A 21,236-nucleotide genomic window follows, 5' to 3' on the forward strand; every position below is an offset into this window, starting at 1 on the left:
CATTACTGGTGACTCAAAAAGTTCATTGTAAACATTGATAAATTGACAGTAGAGATGTATGCACAGTGTTTCTAAAAAACGAAAAAACTTTTGCCTTAAAATTTAGAGCAATTTTTGGATCATGGAAAGAAAACGAAGTAGCGGGTTTCTGCGTATTTTCACAGTAGCTTTTCTCTTTTCTTAGCACCTGCGGAGGGTTCTAACCCTGCGGGGAAATCATAAACGTTTACCAAACCTATTAAAACATATTGCGAAAATACGTCGAAAACCCGCTGCTTCGTATTCTTTCAATGATCCAATTTACAAAAAAAAATTCAACAAGGACAATTATTTCCATTGTTAACGGAATGGGTTGTATTCGAAACACAGTTCATTAATTTCACAACATTTTAAGGTTTTGGACTAAAAATTCAAAATTCAAGAAAGTCAATCATTTTTATGCTTGTATGAGAACTGACTTTTGGACACTGAATAGTCCTTAGAAACAAAATAGCGTATAGAAAAGAACATTTTAATCATTGAGTATCATTCATAAATATTTTAGATATTACTATTTAGGATTTTGGTTACATTTTAATCGAAGACTCGCCACATTCACGCTCAGGCACACACATACACACACACACACGCACATACACACCCACACACACGCACACACCCATACACAACAGCACATACACACAAACATACCCAGTAGAATATGTAGAAAACAGAGGTAGAGTACACTTTTAGCAGTGCAGTGCATACAAAGAAAAAAAAAGACGGAAAAAGTCAGTAAATGGGACAGGAGAAGGGGGGGGGGGGGAACAGACGGTTGCACTATAGCTGTAAAATGAATGTTTATATTATACCCCCCCTTCCCCCCTACTTGGCTTTGCTACAGCCAGTCCCTCTATACTTAATCCTCTTTTTTTCCAATATACACAGTAACCTTATGTTGGGATTTGTTATGACGCATTTTGTACTCAAGTCAGTGGTACGCACTGGCATACTATTTCTCACCATACATGGAAATTAACTATAAATAAGCAAGGATGACAGCAACCAAAATAGGGAAGCTTAACACGTTAAGAGGTCATATAAACAGACAAAACTGTCATAGATGTCTAGATGTTTATATATCTTTTAACTAAGATAAAATGCCATGTATTAAATTTATGGAGAAAGAAAGATGTTTAATGATATATTTTTAAACAAAGATTAAAATTAACAAGGATGACAACATCCATAAAAGCGAAGCACTGAAACGGTAGGACAAAAGGACATGAACACTTATATAGTGTCAGAACTGAATATAAATGTATGAGAGTCGAAGCAAAATTGTAAGTAAATTTGTTGAAAAACTGCTTTATACAAGATAATGTTTATGGACATACTTACATATTTAGGTCTTGATTATAAAGTTGCTTCGCTTATAACATTATACCTTGTTGTCCCAGGAATCAATATACCAAAAATCAGATCAATTGGATGATTAGATCACATAAAAATTTGTTGTTAAAAAAGTAAAAAAATCAACATGTTTAAAATGGACGTACGGAAATTTTGGTAATGGTTATAGAGTTGCTACGCTTTCTAAATCGTATTTAACTACAGAAGGAATCACCATGCAAAATTTGAAATCGATAGGACAATTCTAACATGCCTAAATTAACGAAAAAAGCTATCCGTTACGGACGTACGTACGGACGGACGGACAGACCGACCCTAATTATAGAAAAGCTTCGCTTTTAAAAATTGAGTAATGAAAAAATAAAAGAGCTTACACATGACATAAAAAAACATAATATATATAGAATTAAATGGTCTATTTGTACCCAAAGAAGTTCTAGCAGACAAACACCTTTGGGGGACTACTACAGTAGTAATTATCATGCAAAGTTTGAAATCGATAGGACAATTCAAGCATGCCTAAATTATCAAAAAAGCTATCCGTTACGTACGGATGAACCGACCATAATTATAGAAAAGCTTAACTCCTAGAAACTATAAACATACACACACACACACATTATTTCTTATGATATTGTCTCCATGGAAAACTTGTTCCATAAATAAAATTGACAAAGAATGGAAACTTACTTATTTATTCAGGTTTAAATAAAAATTACAATTCCATCAGTTCAGAAAAAGCATTTAAAAAGTATATCTGGATGAATCCTGTGCCAGCATGGATTGATTAATTGCCGTGAAAGTCGCCTCTCCCATCGGAATATGATTATGTAATAATTTTAAATACTTTAGGAGGACAATGTATATTTTATGATTTTAACTAACATTATCAAGATAATTACAAAAAATCACAATTTGAGTTAATTGTTTCTTAAATACTGTTTTATTTTTCTCAACTGAACTTTGGCACCTTGAACCAGGTAAGAGTCTTGACAGAAGATGAGGAGATACCCTGCGATGGCTGCCAGAACAGTAAAAACCTGAAATGTAGCAAATTATAATTTATAAAAACAATATTGTAGGCATAATTAATTTCAGGTTATAAAATTATTAAAAATATAGAAAAGAATTAACACACTATTTTCCCCAGCTATTAATTTTAGAATTGAGGCACAAATTTAAAAAAATTCTTGACCATGTAACATTAAAGTAACATAATGTCCATGTGTTGTGTCGCTTTCTCTCTGTTTGTACCAAAGGATCTTGCTAACCGCTGAACCCCGATATGGTTACCCCTTACAATGTAGCTACTAAAGAACCTGGGAAGGTGTATGGCTAACTTGGGGGAGCATGTCACACTCCTGAGAGAAATCACCCAACAACAAAAAATTTACTCCCCCCAATTTTAATTTAAAATTAAAAAAAAAATAAATTGAATTTTCTTCACAAGTGCCCCTAGAGGTATATGGGGCGTATCCGCTAGTATTTACCACTTACCAACATAATTGTAGTCAATTCAAACTGTTTCTTTGATATCGTTGTTCTACCAGTCAACAGCTTTTTCTCATTTCCGCCAAGGCGTTTGTTCTTGTGCACTTCTCTTGCTGAGAAGGTTGGACCTAGTCCTTGGAATCCTAGGCAAGCATCCCCGTAGCATATCACACTGTTGGAGACCAAGTACATGGTGGCAGATAGCACAAACAGGACAATATTAGCTACAGCCTAAAATATAAAAGCAATTTTCATCAACGTTTAGGTTGCTATTTTCCCTACCATCGTTATTTTAGCCCTCTAATTCTAATTGAGCAGATCGTGGTAATAGTAGAAAAATGTTACGCATACCGTTAGAAACGCTATGAACTCTAATTTTTAGAAATATAACAGCAGTTCCTGTGCTACAAATAATCTAGGAGCTAGGTGGTATAATGTATCATAATTTGAATTTTAAAAATGTACGCATTTTTTTGACACTCTTTAATGTCTTGTATTTAATTTTGAATGGTTGTAATGGGGTTAATCTAATGTATTTTTAAAAATTGTTTTAACTTGTAGAGGGCTAAAATAACGACCCCCAACCCTTCCCCTCCCCTGACAGATGAATATATACCATTAACACAAGCCGCGCAATTGGAATTAAAAAATTTACGCATTTTTTGCTCACCCTTTAAATAACCCATTTTACACCCTTCAAAATTAAAAGCTCGGACGTCCCTGGTCACAAATAACTTCATGAATTAAAATAAAATTTCAGGCGTTATCATGGTTATTGATTTTAAGAAAAAACTTACAATGATTGTGTAAAGTTTTCTTTTTGACTCCTCAGAAATCTCTTTTCTTTTTGTCTCCTCCTATATAAAGATAATTTTACTTTCAGACATAATTAAGTAACAGGATGTCTATATGTCTGTATATAGGCTGTAGCTATTGTTGGAAGGTCTCAATCATTCCCCCATCCAAAAAAATTGGGTTTTTGGCCAGAGGCCTCTAGAATCAAATCAAAATCAATCTGAAAAATCACGAAACCTTTGCATAATTTTTAGCAAAAGGGGGCAACACTAAAATGAATTAAGAAAGGAAGGTTTTTTTTTCTAGTACATTTCTCTTGGTAGGGAAATTGTACTCACAATAGCTAAAAACCTTACAGGCTCTATAAGAAGATTATTTTCTACCCTTGTGTGATCATGTTACTATATAGTATACTAGCGGCTTCGCCCCTAGCCTCTGGGGGCTTTGCCCCAAGAGGTAATAAAAAAAAATTGGGGGGGGGGGATTTTTTTTATTTTTGTGGGGGTTGGGGGTGTCCCACGCCCCAAGAAAATAGCCTAAAACCACCACAGGACCAGTAGGTATATTCCCTGAAGAGTAGAATCCGATTGGTTCAGTGGTTACCGAGATCTTAAGGGACAGACGGACTGACGGCCGGACAGACAGACAGACATCATTCTACTTTGTATTATAGATATGGTTAAAAATAACTAGGTTTTATTTAATCTTTACCTTTTCTTTTTCTTTGGCAACTTCATTTTCCAACTGAAAAAAGGTCATATTAAGTGGTTTAAAAAAACGGTTAAAATTGGAAAAAATAGAATAAAAATTCAGAGAGAGAGGGTACAATGGGCTGTTTATTACACTAGTCCCTAAAGTATTATAATAACGTTGGCTTGACAACTTAACGGACCTTAGTGAATTTTGATTGGTTAGTTCATTAAGTTAACTACTTTTAATCTACAGAATGGGTAATTCATGTATCATCATTTGGGATGTACATAAATTTATTGGCCATTGTCTTATCCCTTTAGATCCCAGTTTAAAATAAAGCCTTTCAGTTTTATTCTAGCTTCCATTTCATTTTTCATTTCAAGTTCTTTTAGCTAAACAATATTGTAGATTTGTAATTTAAACATTTTAGTTAAATGATAAAGATTTTTTATACTCTTTGAAAAATGTGTTTAGTAGAAGTTAAATTTTTAAAAGCTAAGCTTTCCATAATTGACTGTAAACTCTGTTCAATAATTTATGTTAGAATTGTCCTGTCGATTTCAAACTTTTGATGATGATTCCTGTAACAGTTAAGCTACTGTTACAACGTCTATTTAAGGTTGTTGTCATCCTCATTTCTTAAAAAAAATCCTACCTTTGATTTCCTCGATTTTTCTTCATCTATAATACAAAGTAGAATGAAGTCTGTCCGTCCGTCCGTCTGTCTGTCTGTCTGTCCGTCTGTCTGTCCGTCCCTTAAGATCGCGGTAACCACTGAACCGATTGGATTCTACTCTTCAGGGAATATACCTACTGGTCCTGTGGTGGTTTTAGGCTATTTTCTTGGGGGTTGGGACACCCCCAACCCCCCAAAAAACAAAAAAATCATCCCCCCATTTTTTTTTTGAAGATTTCCTTGGTCCTTTTACGAATTTCGCTAAAAAAATTTTTGATCACCTCTTGAGTCAAAGCCCCTAGAGGCTAGGGGCCAAGCCGCTAGTTTTAAATATAATGTGAACTCGGAAATGTTATGTAATTTCTCAAGAACATAACATAAATAAATTTCATACCTGCCTGCAGCAATTTGTGGTTAATTTGATCAAAAGAAATAAAAATATATAATCTAAAGCCTATAAATTTCATAGACACTTAAAAAATGTAATATTCTCTTTGAAAAGTTGGTACTACGTGCAAAAACTAATAATTTCACTTTATTTTCAATCAGTAGCAGAGTAAGAAAAAAAATATACTATATGCTTTGTCAATAAAAGTGTAAATAATTAAAAAATTCTCTTTTTTCATTTCAATGATTTTATTTTTATGCTATGAATGTATGTCGATAAACTTCGCTTTATTTTAATGTTCTAAATAATTTTCGGAAATAATCAATATTCAAATGCAAAATAGGGGCCTTTTTTCTAATTGTGTTAAAGCTTGTTATAGGAATTTGGTACAGGAATAAGGTATAACCAACAAGGATAAAATCTAAAGTAATATTTGTGTGGCAGATAAAAAGGTCGTCTTTACTACGATGACTTGCCACCAAAAATAAAACAATCAATTTAAAATACGGATAGCTTTTTTCATTAATTTAGGCATGTTAGAATTGTCCTATCAATTCTAAACTTTGCATGGTGATTCCTGTAGTAGTTTGGTACGATTTGGAAAGCGTACCAACTCTACATTACCTGAATGTTCATCCATTTTTAACATGTTGATTTTTTACTTTTTTAACCACAAATGTTTACTTGATCTAATTATCCGATTGCTCTGATATTTTGGTATACTGATTCCTGGAACAAAAAAGTACAATATTATAAGCAAAGCAACTCTATAATCAAGTCTTAAAATTGTAAGTATGTCCATAAACATTATCTTGTATCAAGAAGTTTTTCAACAATTTTACTCACAATTTTGCTTCACTCTTATTCATTTATATTCTGATTATTCAGTTCTGACACTATATAGGTGATAATGTCCGTTTGTCCTATAATTTCTGAGCTTAGCTTTTATGGATGTTGTCATCCTTATTTAAAATTAATTCAGTTGTTTTATACAACTGGGTTGGAATTCAAAGTTTGTTAAATTTGTTTAAATCATCCGGACAGCCAAAGAAGATAAATTATAGAATAGAATCCTCCTTATTATATGCGCACACATACAAATTCCAACAAATATGCATCAACTAAACATTGTCTGAGCTGAGCCACCCTCTATAAATTCCTCCGTCCCGTTCATCCTTGTTTCTTATTAAGGGATGAGAATAAACGATAAAGGGGAAGGAGGGCTGTACTTAAGGCTTAAAAACAGAAGTAGAACGATAAAATATATGCTAACTTAAAAAAATTTCTGTTGTCTATGGTTCTTTTCAATAAGCAACACACATATTTAGTGAATATTACCGTTCTACTACTGTTTTTAAGCCTTAAAACTCCCCCCTTTACGGAATTTTAGCACAACCTACCTTTCCCTTTTTGTACATCCCTAGTGATTATAAAAACAAAAATGCCAACATCCATAAAAACAAAGATCTAAAATCAGAAAGCAGGACAGAGAACAATAACTCTTGTAAAGTGTCAAAACTTGATAAGTAGAAAACTAATTTCTACGTCTAAACGAAATTGGTGATAGATATCTTGCAAAATTGCGTAAATATAGGGTACAAAAAAGGACATGATAATTAAAGAGTTGCTACCTACACTTTCTAAATTGTATCTTACCTGTCATAGAAATAATCATGCACATTGCAAAGTTTGAAATCAATAGGATAATTCTAATATGTCTTTTAAATAATTTATTAATTATATCATACAAAAAAATGTTAAAAATTTATGTTAATTATAGAAAAGCTTCACTTTTGAAAATTTCACAATATACAGCTTCAACTTATAGGTTTAAAAGTTTTGATACTCCTAGATTTCAATCAACCAGAAAAAAAAACATTTTGAGCATGAATGTGATAAAGTCAGGGAGTAAGGGAGGGAACAATGGGCAATTATTTCAATTTAAGAGTTTTCTTTGAAAGGCCATGAAATCAAGATTTATCCGGAAAATTTTAAGCAAATTGTAAAGAGTGTGTAAATAAATCTAGAACACTATAAGATAAGAAAAAAGTTCCAAGAAAAAAAGCATTCATTTGAAATTAGATTTATTGTACTATAGACTGACAAAACCATTCTGTAATTAATAACTAGAAAAATCTCCCTGCGACTCGTTCAACCCAAATTTCTAAAGTTTAAATGCCACTATAAATTTAGGGGTTTTTAGATTGTTAATTACACATAAATCACAATAAAGTTTTTATCTATGAAATGATATTTTTTGGAGAAATTTTTTTTTACAATCAGCCATCACATAACAAATGTATCTGTCTGCAATATTCAAAACTAACACAGCGAGTTAGCGGCATTTGATGCGCTAGTACCCAAAGTCAGTCAGAACCTGCTAAATTCTTGCACATTCCCCTTAAGCCAGTACCCAAAGTCTGAGACTCCTAAAAACTGAATATTCAATCCATTGTCCCCTCCTTTACTCCCTGGATAAAGTGGTTATAAAACTTAGGGGACCAGTGTAATTTAAAGCTCAATGTCCCATCCATCCATACCCCCTTTTAAACCCATCCTTTCTGAATAAACTAGAAATTTTGCGCGGGCAACTATTTTCCAAAGATAGAAAGTCAGATAAAAACTTGAACAACCAGGCAACATTTTTGGAAGCGAAGCTATTCTATGATTCCATATGTCTGTCCGTCCGTCTGTCCGTTACACACAAAGTGAGGAAACATGATTTTTAAAAAATTTCTTTAATTTCCCTGAATTGTGTTTTATGTTGTTTGCTTCCCTATCAATTAAAAGAATTTTTGCTTTAATATTCTTAGTAAGCGAAGCTACTCTATAATTCGAAATGTCCGTCTGTCTAAAAACGTTTTTGGGGAAACGTGATTTTCTCAGCTCCTATTATAGATAGAAAGCTGAAACTTCTAGTCAACATTCACATTAATATTGAGAATAATTAATTATAACACCAATGGCGGTTTGACTGCTTTAAGCAGGTTTTAGCTACTTTTATATTTTTCACATATTTCCCCTTATCTTTGGTGTTTTTTTGTGCGATATTAATTTTTTTGGATTACAGTATTAAAATTCAATTTTCAATTGTTCCAAGGGATTTAGGAGTTCAAAGGGAAGAGGACAGATTGTTTTTTTTTCATTTTTCCATATCTTTGGCTTTTTTGGTCCAGTTTTCAATGTTTTTGTGGATAATAGTAAAAAAATTATCCATGATTTTTTTGTTCTTCGCTACTTATGAATGTGGTCATCTTTGTTTTTAGAATACATTACTACATCTATAAGAAGTTTCTACGCAAAACTTTTGTGTAAAGTGTTTAGTAATCTTCAGTATTTTACAAAGGTAACATTTCAACTGTGCTTTTTTAATAGCGAAGCTACTCTGTAATTCCAATTGTCTGTTTGTCTGTCCTTTTCAGAAATTGCAAGATCTGTGTGTACCGAAGGATATTCATAACCTCTGAACTGATATAGTTCTCCTTTATAATGTAGCTTCTCATAGGTCGTTGGAAGTTTTATACCTTTTTTGTGGGAGGATACCACCATTTTTCCGAGAGAAATCGCCCCTAGAAAAGAAATACCAAAAAAATATTTCTTAGTTAAGTGCGCATAGAAGTTTGTAGGGGCGTATCCGCTAGTGCTAATAAATGGCAACTATTTTAGATTTATTATGAAGCTGGCAATTTTATTTGGACTTTTGTTGGTTTTGTTGGTGAATATCATTCAAGGAAGTCCACAGGGTAACATTTATATTTTCATTGTTTTAGTTTGAAAGCTTTCTGATATGTGCATAAACAGTCAACGAAAGAGATATGTAATTTCTTGAATATTTAAATATTGTTATTCTTCTAATACCATGCTTATCTAAATTGTAGCTTATTGGGGAGGTCCTGATGTTAATGACCCACCCTGTAAAGAAGGTAAATACTAATTTTGCTAATATTAACTTAAAAGCATAGACAATTACATCCAGTTTTGGGATACAAATTTAAAGCTCAATATTTAATCTTTTGATTAGCAATTTATATATGATGAACTTGTTGAGCATTTAATTATATTTTTAAAAAGTAATTATATGAATCAATTTATTTTAGGATGTTACCCGAATTATTGTGGGTAAGATTTAAAAAAAAAACAATAAATAGTGTCAAAGCACAAAAAACTCATTGATGGACAAACGGGCAAAGTTAGTTATAGATGGATTACTTCTAAAAACAATTAACAATGCAAAAATTTATTAATTTTCTATATAAATTATTTAGTTACTTTAATACAATATCTTATATTTTAATTATTTTTATTTATATAGAGGTAGATACGTATGTACTTCCGGAAGATATTGGTATGTTTCTTTTGATTACTACTTTTCATCTTGAAAAATATATTTGTTTTTTTTCCAATATTCAAAACAATTAGAATGGTCGCTTTAAAAACAGACATCAGTTTTTTTTTTTTATGAATGAAATTAGTGGCTTCTTCCCTACTTTCAAGAGTTTTATGTATACTATATTCAAAAAGTTAGGAGATCCTATAGGACAGACAAATGGACAAACAAACATGTTTAATTTTGATAAACAACTCGTTTGCTTTAGAATTTCAAATATAAAGAAATAAATCTAATAATAATATTTTATTTTAGTTTTCAAAAGTGCAACTGAATTCATGAATGAAGAATTAATTGAAAACATTATCAAAAATTATGTATCCATAAAATGATTTATATTATGAAGTTTTAAGTGTAAATATTGTATTGCTTTATTGATATCATACAACGAAATAAGTTTTAATTGCTTACGCCTTTCGAAATTAAATAAAATTAGTTTACTTTACTTCTCATATCAATTTATTGTCTGCAAAAAAATTGGTTTACATACTTCTATAAAAAAAAATACTTATTGTTAATTCTTCTTAAGTTTATTGAAAACCTACCCCTATGAAAAGCTAAATTTATAAAGTGTGACTGATGATACAATGTTTTTGATACTGTTTTTTAGGTCAAAAGGCAAGAAAACATTTTGAAAATTAAATAAAAAGTAAAATCTATAGACAGCCTTTTCAAAACTTATAAACAATAATAATATGGTAAAAATCAGGGCTCGGCAGCTGCAGTAACCCTGCTTAGATTCTTAATATAACTCGCACAGTTTTCTAAGCCTGTTTTAACCTAAGTCGCAGCCGCAAGTCTGAAAGAATTTACAAGTTTCTGTAAGCCTCAGCCACCGGTTTTAAAATTCAGCCACTCAAAGCCTCATTCAGTCTCAGCAACCATCAGCCGCAGCCATATAAAGCCACAAACAGTCTCAGCCCCCCTCAGTCATAGACGCAAACTTGCTTTCAGCTACAACCATCCGCTGAAAGTGCATCTGCCGACCCCTGGCCAAAATGGTTAGGCTATATGGGATAATCCAATATACATTATTTTTCTTGAGATTTCTTTGTAGAATGGTTACTAAGAACCTGCGCAGATATTAATACTTCTCTTGGCCACTTAAATTTAATAAAGCAAAGTTGCCACGGGAAGCATAAATTCTGCACAAATTATTGACATGGTTTCCGAAGTTTTTTCACAGACTCTCCGTTTTATTGGTTTCAAACTTTGATAACAAAATGATTATATCCATTTGAATATCCAACAACAATTAAACAGGATATATGAAAATTTAAGGATTCACATTAAAATATAAATTTTTGCCTAAATTATTGCCTATCCAGTTCCTTTTTTATTCATTACGTTGCTCACATTTCAAAATAGATATATTAGAATGGTAAATTGCAATGCAGTATTTTCTTAATATAAAAAATATATTTATAGACATGATAAAAATTAATTTTACATTAAAAAAAAATTAAAGGTGTAAAATTTGAGGATCGTGGAAAGAAAACAAAGTAGCGGGTTTTTATCATATTTTCATAGTAGCGTTTGATAGGTTGCCCCTCTGGGTTAGAAAATTGGTACCGCAGGGTTAGAGCACCCCAAAGGGGCTATAAATAGGAGAAAAGCTAAGGTGAAAATATGACGAAACCTGTTACTTCGTTTTCTTTCATTTATCCAAACAAATGCTTTTTATTATATCACAAAAAAAATTCTATTGATATTTCAACAAAACAAAATTTCAACCAACGAACTCAATCAAGTTCATTTATTTAATTAACTAAACTTAGCCAATAAGCAGCATTGTAAAATTTTTGCAAAATTTAAATTAAAAAAAAAATGTGTTTGACTTTTCAATTTTGACATGTGAGGTGCTTTGATGGATATGTTAAAGTAACTCCGAGTAGATTTATTCCTAAACAGACTATTTAAACCTTTTAAATATCTGCTCATAGGGCTATTAAACTAGTATTCTATGAAAACAACAAAAATATATATGAAAAATAGCGGAAAAAAATTCAAACCAAAGAAAAACATCAGCTAATTGTTATGTACAACTGCTATGTTAGGCGTATAACAATAATTCATATAAATACTCTCACTGCCTTGGCCTTAAATATGAGCAGAACTTAGTTTTATTAACCCTTAGCAGTTGGTTGTTGAGTAGGGGGGGAACGCGTTGCATTTTTTTCATATGGGAATGTTTCCAAAAGGGATGACCAACCGCCGGATTATAGCATAAAACCTGACAGAATAAATATACAAAGCTCACTTGAAAATTGATTTTTAAGATCTTACTTTAAGTGCTTACAGTTAAAAAGTTTCCAAAATTAAGCCTAACTTTTCTAACTACCTAACAGACAATTTATTTTTGTTGTTTTTAATGAAATATTTTTAAAACTACCAGGTTTAGCATATTGATAGTTTCAGGAGTTCCTTTATGAGAGAGCCTCCAGTAATGCAGGAATTGGGCAATGCAAGACTTTTTCAACCCCCTTAATATATTCAGCCTTTTCACACAGGGATCCAAAGTGATAAGACAATAGCAGATAAATTTATGTACAACCCAAATGATGACACAAAATTGCCTCTTCTATAGATTAAAATTAGTGGTTGAAGAAACTTTTGTACACTCAACTAAATAAACCAACCAATCAAAATTTAGTAAAAGTCCCCAAAGTTATTGAGTCAACGAATAAGAAAACGTTATCATAATACTTTGGGGACTAGTGTAATACACAGCTCAATGTCCAATCCCACACTGCTTTCCACGGTTAATGATAGTTCACGATTGTTCGTAGTCAGGGAAAAGATTTTAGAGTAGCTGCATCTTTAAAGATACTGAGGAAAAAAAATTGGGAAGGTTTTGCTAATCTTTCATTTACTTATTTCTTCATCCATGGATATAAAACATACATTGGGAATAAAAAAGATGGGGGGAAATATAAAAAGAAGAAGACGCATTAGAGAGAGAGAGAGAGAGAGAAAGAGAGAGAGAGAGAGAGAGTGAAAGAGAGGAGAGAGAGAAAGAAAGAAAGAAAATGAAATAAAGATAAAAAGAGAAAGAGAGAGAGAGAGAGAAAGGGAGAAAACGAGAGAGAAAGAGAAAATGAAAAAAAAATAAAAAGAGATAGAGAGAAAGACACATTAGAGAGAGAGAGAGAGATAGAGAGAAAGAAAGAAAATGAAAAAAAAGATAAAAAGAGATAGAGAGAAAGACACATTAGAGAGAGAGAAAGATAGAGAGAAAGAAAGAAAATGAAAAAAAAGATAAAAAGAGATAGAGAGAAAGACACATTAGAGAGAGAGAGAGAGAGAGGAAAAGATAGGATCAAGAGAAAGAAAGAAAATGGAATGAAGATAAGTTGAATAAAGAAAAAAAGACAGCTTAAAAAATAAGACCACTGGAAAGAGAAAGATACCTTATATAATTAGAGAAATAGAAAAAATACGCATTTAATCCTTTTTTATAAAGCAGTAAGGTTTTAGTCCGTGTATTTTTGAGATCTCACTCATCACTAAATAGATTAAGATCTTTAATTCAGAGAAGCTTTAACTAGGTTTCCGGGTTGGTTCTAAGCTATATTTCTTCCCCTTAACTACTCTTTAAATTCAAAGCATCTAGAATCTGGATGTTAGGGGTGCAACCGCTAGTTTTAGATGTAGTGTAAGAGAGAATCTTTGAGAGAGAAAAAATCGAGTTTCTTAAAAAAAAACACTGGGTGTTTTTACTGATCTTTTCTTATCTTAAAAAATGTTCAGTTTTGTTTCGCGATGTTTTTCCTTTAAGTTATTTTCTATAACAAAATGTAGAACGATGTCTTTCTGTACGGATGTAGCTTTAGATCCCGCTAATCACTGGACCAATTTGACTCTTCAATTTAGAAATACAAGAATATATTACAACAAAAATAATAAGTTGAAGATGCTTATGAGTGCTTTTTTTTCAGTTTTGCCCCTAGAGGCTTGTGGCGAAGCCACAGTCAATATTTTATTTACAATTATGTGTCTTCTTATTCTAATTATAAATTGATCATTACATTTTATGCCATATCGTCTTAGATGAATTTTTAAAATAATTTGTATTAAATGATTCCGTAAGTGAAACTTTGATACAGTAAAAAATATAACATCACAATGTCAATTATGTCATAGGAAACGCAGCAATAAAAGCTAAAATCGTGTTAGATCATTTTGTTTCTAAATAATTAAATGAAAAGAACATAATTCCAAATAATTTACTATATCATATTAACGGACGTAGGAACATACTATAGTTGTATTATAGAGTAGCTGCGCTACTTCTATAATCTATTAATCAGAAGCATAATGGGTACATGCCTTTTTAAAGAAAGTTATTTGTTTCCTTTTTTTCCAAGCTTGTATTTTTTTCCTCATTTATCTTTTTTTATATAAAATTTTGTTCTAGCTATACACCCCTGCTAATTATTTCACATACCCCTTCCCCACCTCCTCTTTTAAAAAAACCATCCCCCTACCAACATAGACAAATAATATCAAAATGGATTGTGATGGTGAAAACACAAACCCAACGGTGATTACTCTCCAAGCTGAAATAAAATCTTTATCCAGTGAAGTGAAAAAACTATCTAAATCATTACAAGAAACCCAAAATTTAGTTAAAACATTACTAGAAAACGGTAAGGTTAGTGATATTTCAGCTGAAGTTAAAAACATTAAGCAATTACTTGACATTGACAAAAAGCCAACACCAAATCTAAACCTAAACAGTCACAACCCATCCCCTGATCTTGCCAAAATTGGACGCTCTGTTCATATTGGCAATATAGGTTCTGTCATTAATGTCAACTCCAACACATGGATGTACAAAGACAGCCACTGGGACCAAATTGCAGCTCTATTTGGTAATAATGCTGGAATTGTCAAAATCCAACAGCTGCGCCACAAGCAGTACAATGGAAAGCTTGTCTTTCCAGTCAATGTGTTCTATGCATCTGAAGGACACAGAAAAAGCGCTCTGACAGCTCTGAAATCCCATTGTGAAGCCAATGGAGTTTCCATGCCATCCTGTCAGTTTGCCCTGGCCTCCTATCCAGAACTGCAACACAAGGTTAGGCTTGTGACACAAACATTGCACGAAGCTAAACACCATGGTTTGGTCCAATCCTACTCCATCACAAACTTCACCACAATCAAAGGCGGCACTCTCATTCCCCTTTACCAATTCAAATCACATGGAATCTGGTCAAAAACCAAAGATGCTGCATCTGTGGCAGTGTTCAGTGCTGAGAATGCTCCTGGCATGGCTGATACATTGAAAACAGAAAGAGGCCTTTACCTGAAAGAAGCAATATTCCAACATATCGATGACACTATCCCACAATACCTCCCCCCTCCTCCACCCCCAAAACCAACGCTTAAGGACATGCTGCCAGAATCTATCAAATCTCCTCAATCTAAATCTCCATCTAAACGCTCTATGAATCAGGATTCTCAAGATTTTATTTCAAATAAAATCATGAGAAAAGACTCGCAGGTATCCATCAACACACACACATCCTCCCATCAAAATCAGGATTCTCAGGATTTTATTTCAAATAAAATCATGAGAAAAGACACACAGGTTTACATCAACACACACACATCCTCCCATCAAAACCACACTCCCCTACCCCCTGCACCTGTAGCACACGGAGATTACAGCCTGCCCCATATAAGTAATACCTCAGAATTCCCCCCCTTCCCCCCTCCAAACTTTCCAACCCCTCTCCTAAATCCCTCATATTGTTTTGATCAAGGAAGTAATTTAAATACAATGGTCTAAACTAAACCCCCAGGATGAATATATACAATGCAACTACAAAACATAAACTCTCTACAAGTGTCTTATCCCTGATTGAACTAATGTCTTTTATTGTAGCCTTCTAGTTTCTATGATCAATAAAAACGAAGATTTTCTACAATTAGGCCAACATGTCCGTACATACGTCTGCAATCCTGGCCGTCCGACCGCAAGCAATGGATTACATTTGAAATGTGCTGAACTCAATCTTTTTTTTTACATCAATTCTACTTATACAATCGTTCTTGAATTTTCAATATATTATTCTAAGAAAAACAAAGAAGTTAATTATCAATTTTTTTTTAAACAAAATATTTTGAAAAAGTTACTGCATCTTGCAACAAAGTAAGTACTATAACGCTCAGATCTATGAATTTCTTCTAGTTAGGACTCCGCCTTTAAGAATGTTGTCATCCTTGTGTAATAGTTTTTTTTAAATAGGGGAAACACAAGCTTTTTAATACAATAAATGCGAAGCAGTGACAAGCTAAAAACTTTGTTAATTAACATTTCTCGTTTAACAATTTTTAACATAGTAATCTTATTTAATATATGTAAGGGACCAGAACTATTTAAAGGAAACTTCGCACCTAAAAACAGTTGTATCATTACAAAATTATAAGATAAAGAAAGCAGTGGGAGTGTCGAACTGTGACGTCGGGGGAAGGTGACAATTGACCAATGAGAGGCCGCTACATATTTTACTGCAGTGAATACTGGCTTCTTGTTGGTTAATTGTTGATTTTTTCTGGCGTCATGGTTGGACACTTTTACTGTTTTCTAAGTTAAACCACGGAAAAGGGATCATAAGCACAATTAAACAAAATCTTTAATCTATAAGCACCAACTATTTCTTAATCAAAAGTTAATTTTATTAGTAACACTGCGGAAAAATACAAATATTAATGCACAAAGCCAATATTTATTTTATATTTCAGGGATAAGACACCAGAGTTGCTTTTGTTTTAACATTTCAGCATAATTGTAATAAGCTGCTCTCTCTTTAATTGAATGATTAATTCTCAACAGTAAGTTGTTATAGGGAAAAATCTTTCATTTGTTTTTACCTATTTTTGGCCAGAGCCCAAAGCCAAACTTCTATTAGAAATTTGGGCAAATACTTTTCAGAGGTTTTTTTCCTCTGAAACCCCAGTCCCCCATCTCTGTGTTATCAAGCACAACCCCCCCCCGTGCCCCCCCCATTCTCTGTTTTATATTAAGCTCTGTAAAAACTTGTATAGTAGTTTAGTGTAAATATTTTTTTATGTCTCTTAAAGAAAATTTTAATATCATTTTTAGCAATGTACGCGGGTTAGGATCTCAATGCACAAACCAAATAGGACATCGAACAAATAGAATCTCCCATAAGATACAAGAACTTGACTTTTCAAGCCAAGGCATTCCCTCCTTATATTGCTTACTTGAAACAAAACTACCGGCAGATAAAAACATACCAAAATTACCAAGGCATTTAAAATTTGTAGGGCAAACTGCAAACAAAAAAGGTGGCATTCTTATTTACATCCATAATAGTCTTGAGTTCGATAATTTTAAAGTTATTTATTCAAAATATGCTGTGTACGTAAAAATTAAGATTGGAACTACATTCATTGAAAATATCATTGTATACCTTCCCTGTGAATTAAAGGAATGTTTAGCAGTGTTACATCAAATAGAATTGTTTATTCAGGAAAATTCTATAGAAAACTTTTGTTTCTATGGTGATTTTAATATCTCCGACACTTCACCACACCATCTGACAAAGGCCAAACGATTAAATAGAATATTAAATAGATTCAACTTGTTTGATTTATCTGAAAACTAAACTACAACCATGATTATACATGGTGCGCAATCAGAAACGGTAAATTTCATTCTAGCAAAATCGATCATTTTTACTGCAATATTAATATGTTTAATTCAATAAAATTCCAACACAATAGTTTCAGCGATCATAAGCATTGTACTGTGTCTTTTAGAAAGTCCTTTAGTTATTGTTCTCCTACATGGAAAAGTCATCTTTTCAAAAAAACAGACTTTGTTGAGCATTTAAAAAAAGAAACTATTTCATTTTTGTATGATTTGTCTGAAATACAACACCTAAAAAATACTAAAGAGGTTTATGTTACAAATCCAAACTTATTTGATAATGAAGTGTCATTTGATCATTTAGAATACAAAGAAACCTCAGCATTTTTTGACCTTTTAACACATTTAAAAAAAGCTCATGACAAATTTTTTTCAAAAGACAAGGCAAAAAACTCTATAAAGCTTAAATCGTTTGATGATGAAATTTCTAAACTGTACAAAAGTATGAAAAATCAACCCAACATTGACACAGTGGAACAAATACAGAAACTTGTATCAAGTCAACAGGAATATTTTAAGTCTCTTGTGTATTCACAAGCAGAGTTTAAATATTTTCGGAGGCTGCAATATGATGGAGGATACAACAACATGACTTTTAGGCACATACCAAACTTTAAAAAAACGTCGTATAAAATCAATACAAATGGAGAAACAGTAACATCTCCCCAAAAGTTGGCTAATTTGTTTGCTAACCAACATGCTAAAATTATAAGCCCTGAGTGTGTTCCAAAGTCAACATTGAATAACTTGCTCAATGATTATGATCTTAACATGGAAAAAATTTTTCCTAGAATTAAAAATCTCACTAGTCCATATTCAACTACAAAACAATTCAGGGAGATTATTAATTCTATGAAAAACACAAGCGCGCCAGGAATTTCATCACAACCAAAAGCACTTTTTCTTTTTCTCTTAGATTTATTGCCAACTTTCTTTACTAAAGCATTAAACAAATTATATGATATAGACATTGACAACAGTCCCTTTAGATGGATAAAAGACAGAAATGTAATTTTCATTCCCAAAAAAAACTTTGATCTGACTTTAATTGAACACTTTCGCGCAATAGTACTGTTAGAGATTGTTTACAAAATATTATCTAAAGCCTTAAATAGAAAACTTACGTCATATTTGGACAGAATCGTCCACAGTGGTCAATTTGCCTATGTACCCACAAGATTAATGTCTAATGCAAGTATTAATTTGACTGCCGAAATCAATCACATGGAAAAAGCCCAATCTAATTGCCAAATAATATCATTTGATTTTTCTAAAGCCTTCGACATGGTTTTGGAAGAGGTTTTTAATGTCATTTTATCCTTCATATTCCCTGAAGGCAATTTTGCTCATTGTTTTATTAATTTTACTAATAGGGGTAGATTCAGAGTTGCTGTTAATGGATATTTCTCTAAATGGTTTAAAATTAAAAGGGGCTCGTCGCAAGGAGACTCGCCTTCTGGTTCAAAGTTCATTATTGTCAACCATATTTTTATTGCATGCTTAGAAAGTACTAAGATTAAACATATTTATTATAAAATAGGACCCACCCCTGTTAGACCAAAAAGTTTTGCTGATGACACTATTATAAGCACCATTTTAAAAGAAAACAAGGACGTGTTGGAACTTATAAACCTTCTGTCCAAATTAGAAAATAGTATAGGACTGCAAATAAATTTTGACAAAACAAAAATCTTAGTTCAAGGTTCATATCCAAGTGAATTATCAAAATTAGGCCAAATTGTGGAATACTTTAAACATTTAGGGATATATATTTCCTTTAATCAAACACTAGCTAAAGAAATGACATATAATGAACTTTGTTATAAATTAGAAAAGAAAGCTAAAAGGTTTCCCCTTAAGCCAGGATACAATCTGCTAAAAAGAAGAAATCTATGCTCTGCCCTACTTTCTTCTTCAGCCTATCACATCTACCGAGTTTACAACCCTGACGAGAAAACCCTGCAAAGATTGCAAAAAATTGTGCTGCAATTCCTATGGTCTCAAAGAAAAGAAGATGGTACCATTACTTCAAGAACAAAAATCGCTCGTCCAAGGATTGAATTAGATCTTAGAAGGGGTGGATTAAATTTATTATTACCAAAAAGCCAATCTTTCTCAATATGGATTAATAGTTTTATGAGTTGTCTTAAGTATGCATCTGACCACCCTGACACAAGTATTGGCTTAATTTTCACACACAAACACATGCCTATTAAGTCATTATTAAAGACTTTTAGTTTTCTTACTCTTACTAAATATCAAAAAACTTTCAAAGAACTTTATCCTTGCAAGGGCGGCGATTATTTCGAAAAAGCTTTAGAATTTTTCTACAACCTTGAACATGATAAATCAACATGTCTTTTTTCACCCATTCTGACATCCAATTTTGCAAATATTACTACACCCTTTACTAAAAATGACAAACACATTCTTTCTAATGCAAAAAAATTCACGATAGCTTCAATTTTAGAATGCAAAAAAATTGGTGCCAAAGCTCTATATCTACCAATTCTTGATCTCAATATACATGAATCAATTCATGATCTAATTCTAATTAACAAGTTACAAAAAGTGGTTGATGCGTTCAAGCCCTGCTTCTCTGCTACTAGTTTCAGCCTGCAAAAATCCAAGCTGTTCCTGAACCCACTTAGTTCATTGTTGGTAAAGAACAAGAAACTCTTTTCTTTTCATTTCAAACAAATGTATAAATCTAAAATTGACATAGAATTACCTTCTATAATGACAAGAAAAAGAGACAAACTGTTCTTTCCTGACAAGGAACTTTTTGAACTTACTATTAAGAAACTTTTTAATTTACCAATTATATTACATTTCAAAAACTTTTATCTAGAACAATTGAATCGCACACTACCAAGCAAAAATAAACTATTTAAATTCAAATTAGTCGATTCAAATATTTGCAACAAATGTAATACAGAAAGCAATACAGATCATGCATTATTCTTTTGTTTATTTCCTTCTTATTTTATTCATAAACTAGCTGTCTTTTTAGATATTAAGTATAATAATGGACAACCTCAATTTATTTTTCTAAAAGAAAGCTTTTACCTATTTAATATGTATTATGATGATTTCTCGTTAAATGTATATACTCAACTATCCAATCTTATTTTAGCTGCAAAAGACAAATCACTCAAATTAAGCAAAGAAGACTGTATTTCAAATTGGAATAAAAACAACCTGCATGCCCATACAATTCTCCTAACCCAATTTTCCTTCAAACTGTTACAAAATGCAGGGCAAGAAACTGATTTTATCTCTGATTTTCTTGAGTTTTTAATAACACAGTGATTCCTGTTTTTTCTGATTAATTTCCAGCTACTAAGCTATGTTGATGTAAATAAAAGTCTCGTACTATAATATGTAATTCTGTATGTATATGTCTTTTCTTTATGAAATACATATCTTTAAAAACAAAAACAAAAATTTAAACGCAGGGGAAAATTTGGGGAATATAGATTTAAATGCAGAACAAGGATGACAACATCTCTAATAAGCGAAGCACCAAAATATCATGAAATGGACAAACGGACAAATTAATTATAGATAGCTGATCTTCAATTGCCATAACAAAGAAAAGAAAGAGAGATTTTATGCAAAACTCAAAGAAAATCACGAAATCTTTTTTTAAAAATAAGATTTATGGCTTTTTTACCGACGACAAACAGACCAAACGATGCATTGACTAGATACTAATTTGTCATAGGTACCT

The 21,236-nt window shown here is 32.1% G+C and overlaps 1 protein-coding gene and 2 long non-coding RNA genes across 3 annotated transcripts; 2 read left to right on the forward strand and 1 right to left on the reverse strand.

The window, feature by feature from the left end:
- Positions 1-2,211: 2,211 nt before the first annotated feature.
- On the reverse strand, positions 2,212-3,108 carry LOC145331921 (uncharacterized). Its single transcript, XM_080176797.1, has 2 exons — positions 2,890-3,108; positions 2,212-2,432 (listed from the first exon to the last, which is right to left on the reverse strand). Exons 1-2 carry the CDS (start codon positions 3,073-3,075, stop codon positions 2,313-2,315), a joined length of 306 nt encoding a protein of 101 aa, XP_080032923.1. The 5' UTR covers positions 3,076-3,108; the 3' UTR covers positions 2,212-2,312.
- Positions 3,109-9,105: 5,997 nt separating this feature from the next.
- LOC145332061 (uncharacterized) lies at positions 9,106-10,399 on the forward strand. Its single transcript, XR_013884015.1, has 5 exons — positions 9,106-9,178; positions 9,314-9,358; positions 9,533-9,554; positions 9,748-9,780; positions 10,078-10,399. It is a non-coding gene; the product is annotated as an uncharacterized LOC145332061 (long non-coding RNA).
- Positions 10,400-16,966: 6,567 nt separating this feature from the next.
- On the forward strand, positions 16,967-20,950 carry LOC145331383 (uncharacterized). Its single transcript, XR_013883716.1, has 2 exons — positions 16,967-18,969; positions 19,335-20,950. It is a non-coding gene; the product is annotated as an uncharacterized LOC145331383 (long non-coding RNA).
- The last annotated feature ends 286 nt before the right edge of the window (positions 20,951-21,236 follow it).

This window comes from Acartia tonsa, chromosome 11, assembly GCF_053477335.1.
Source record: "Acartia tonsa isolate MP-2025a chromosome 11, ASM5347733v1, whole genome shotgun sequence".
NCBI classification, from domain to species: Eukaryota; Metazoa; Arthropoda; class Copepoda; order Calanoida; family Acartiidae; genus Acartia; species Acartia tonsa.

Coding starts and splice junctions, on each gene's coding strand:
- LOC145331921 (XM_080176797.1), bottom strand. CDS start 3,075: ATGTACTTGGTCTCCAACAGTGTGATATGCTACGGGGATGCTTGCCTA. Junction 2,433..2,889: donor AATTGACTACAATTATGTTG/GTAAGTGGTAAA, acceptor GCTACATTTCAG/GTTTTTACTGTTCTGGCAGC.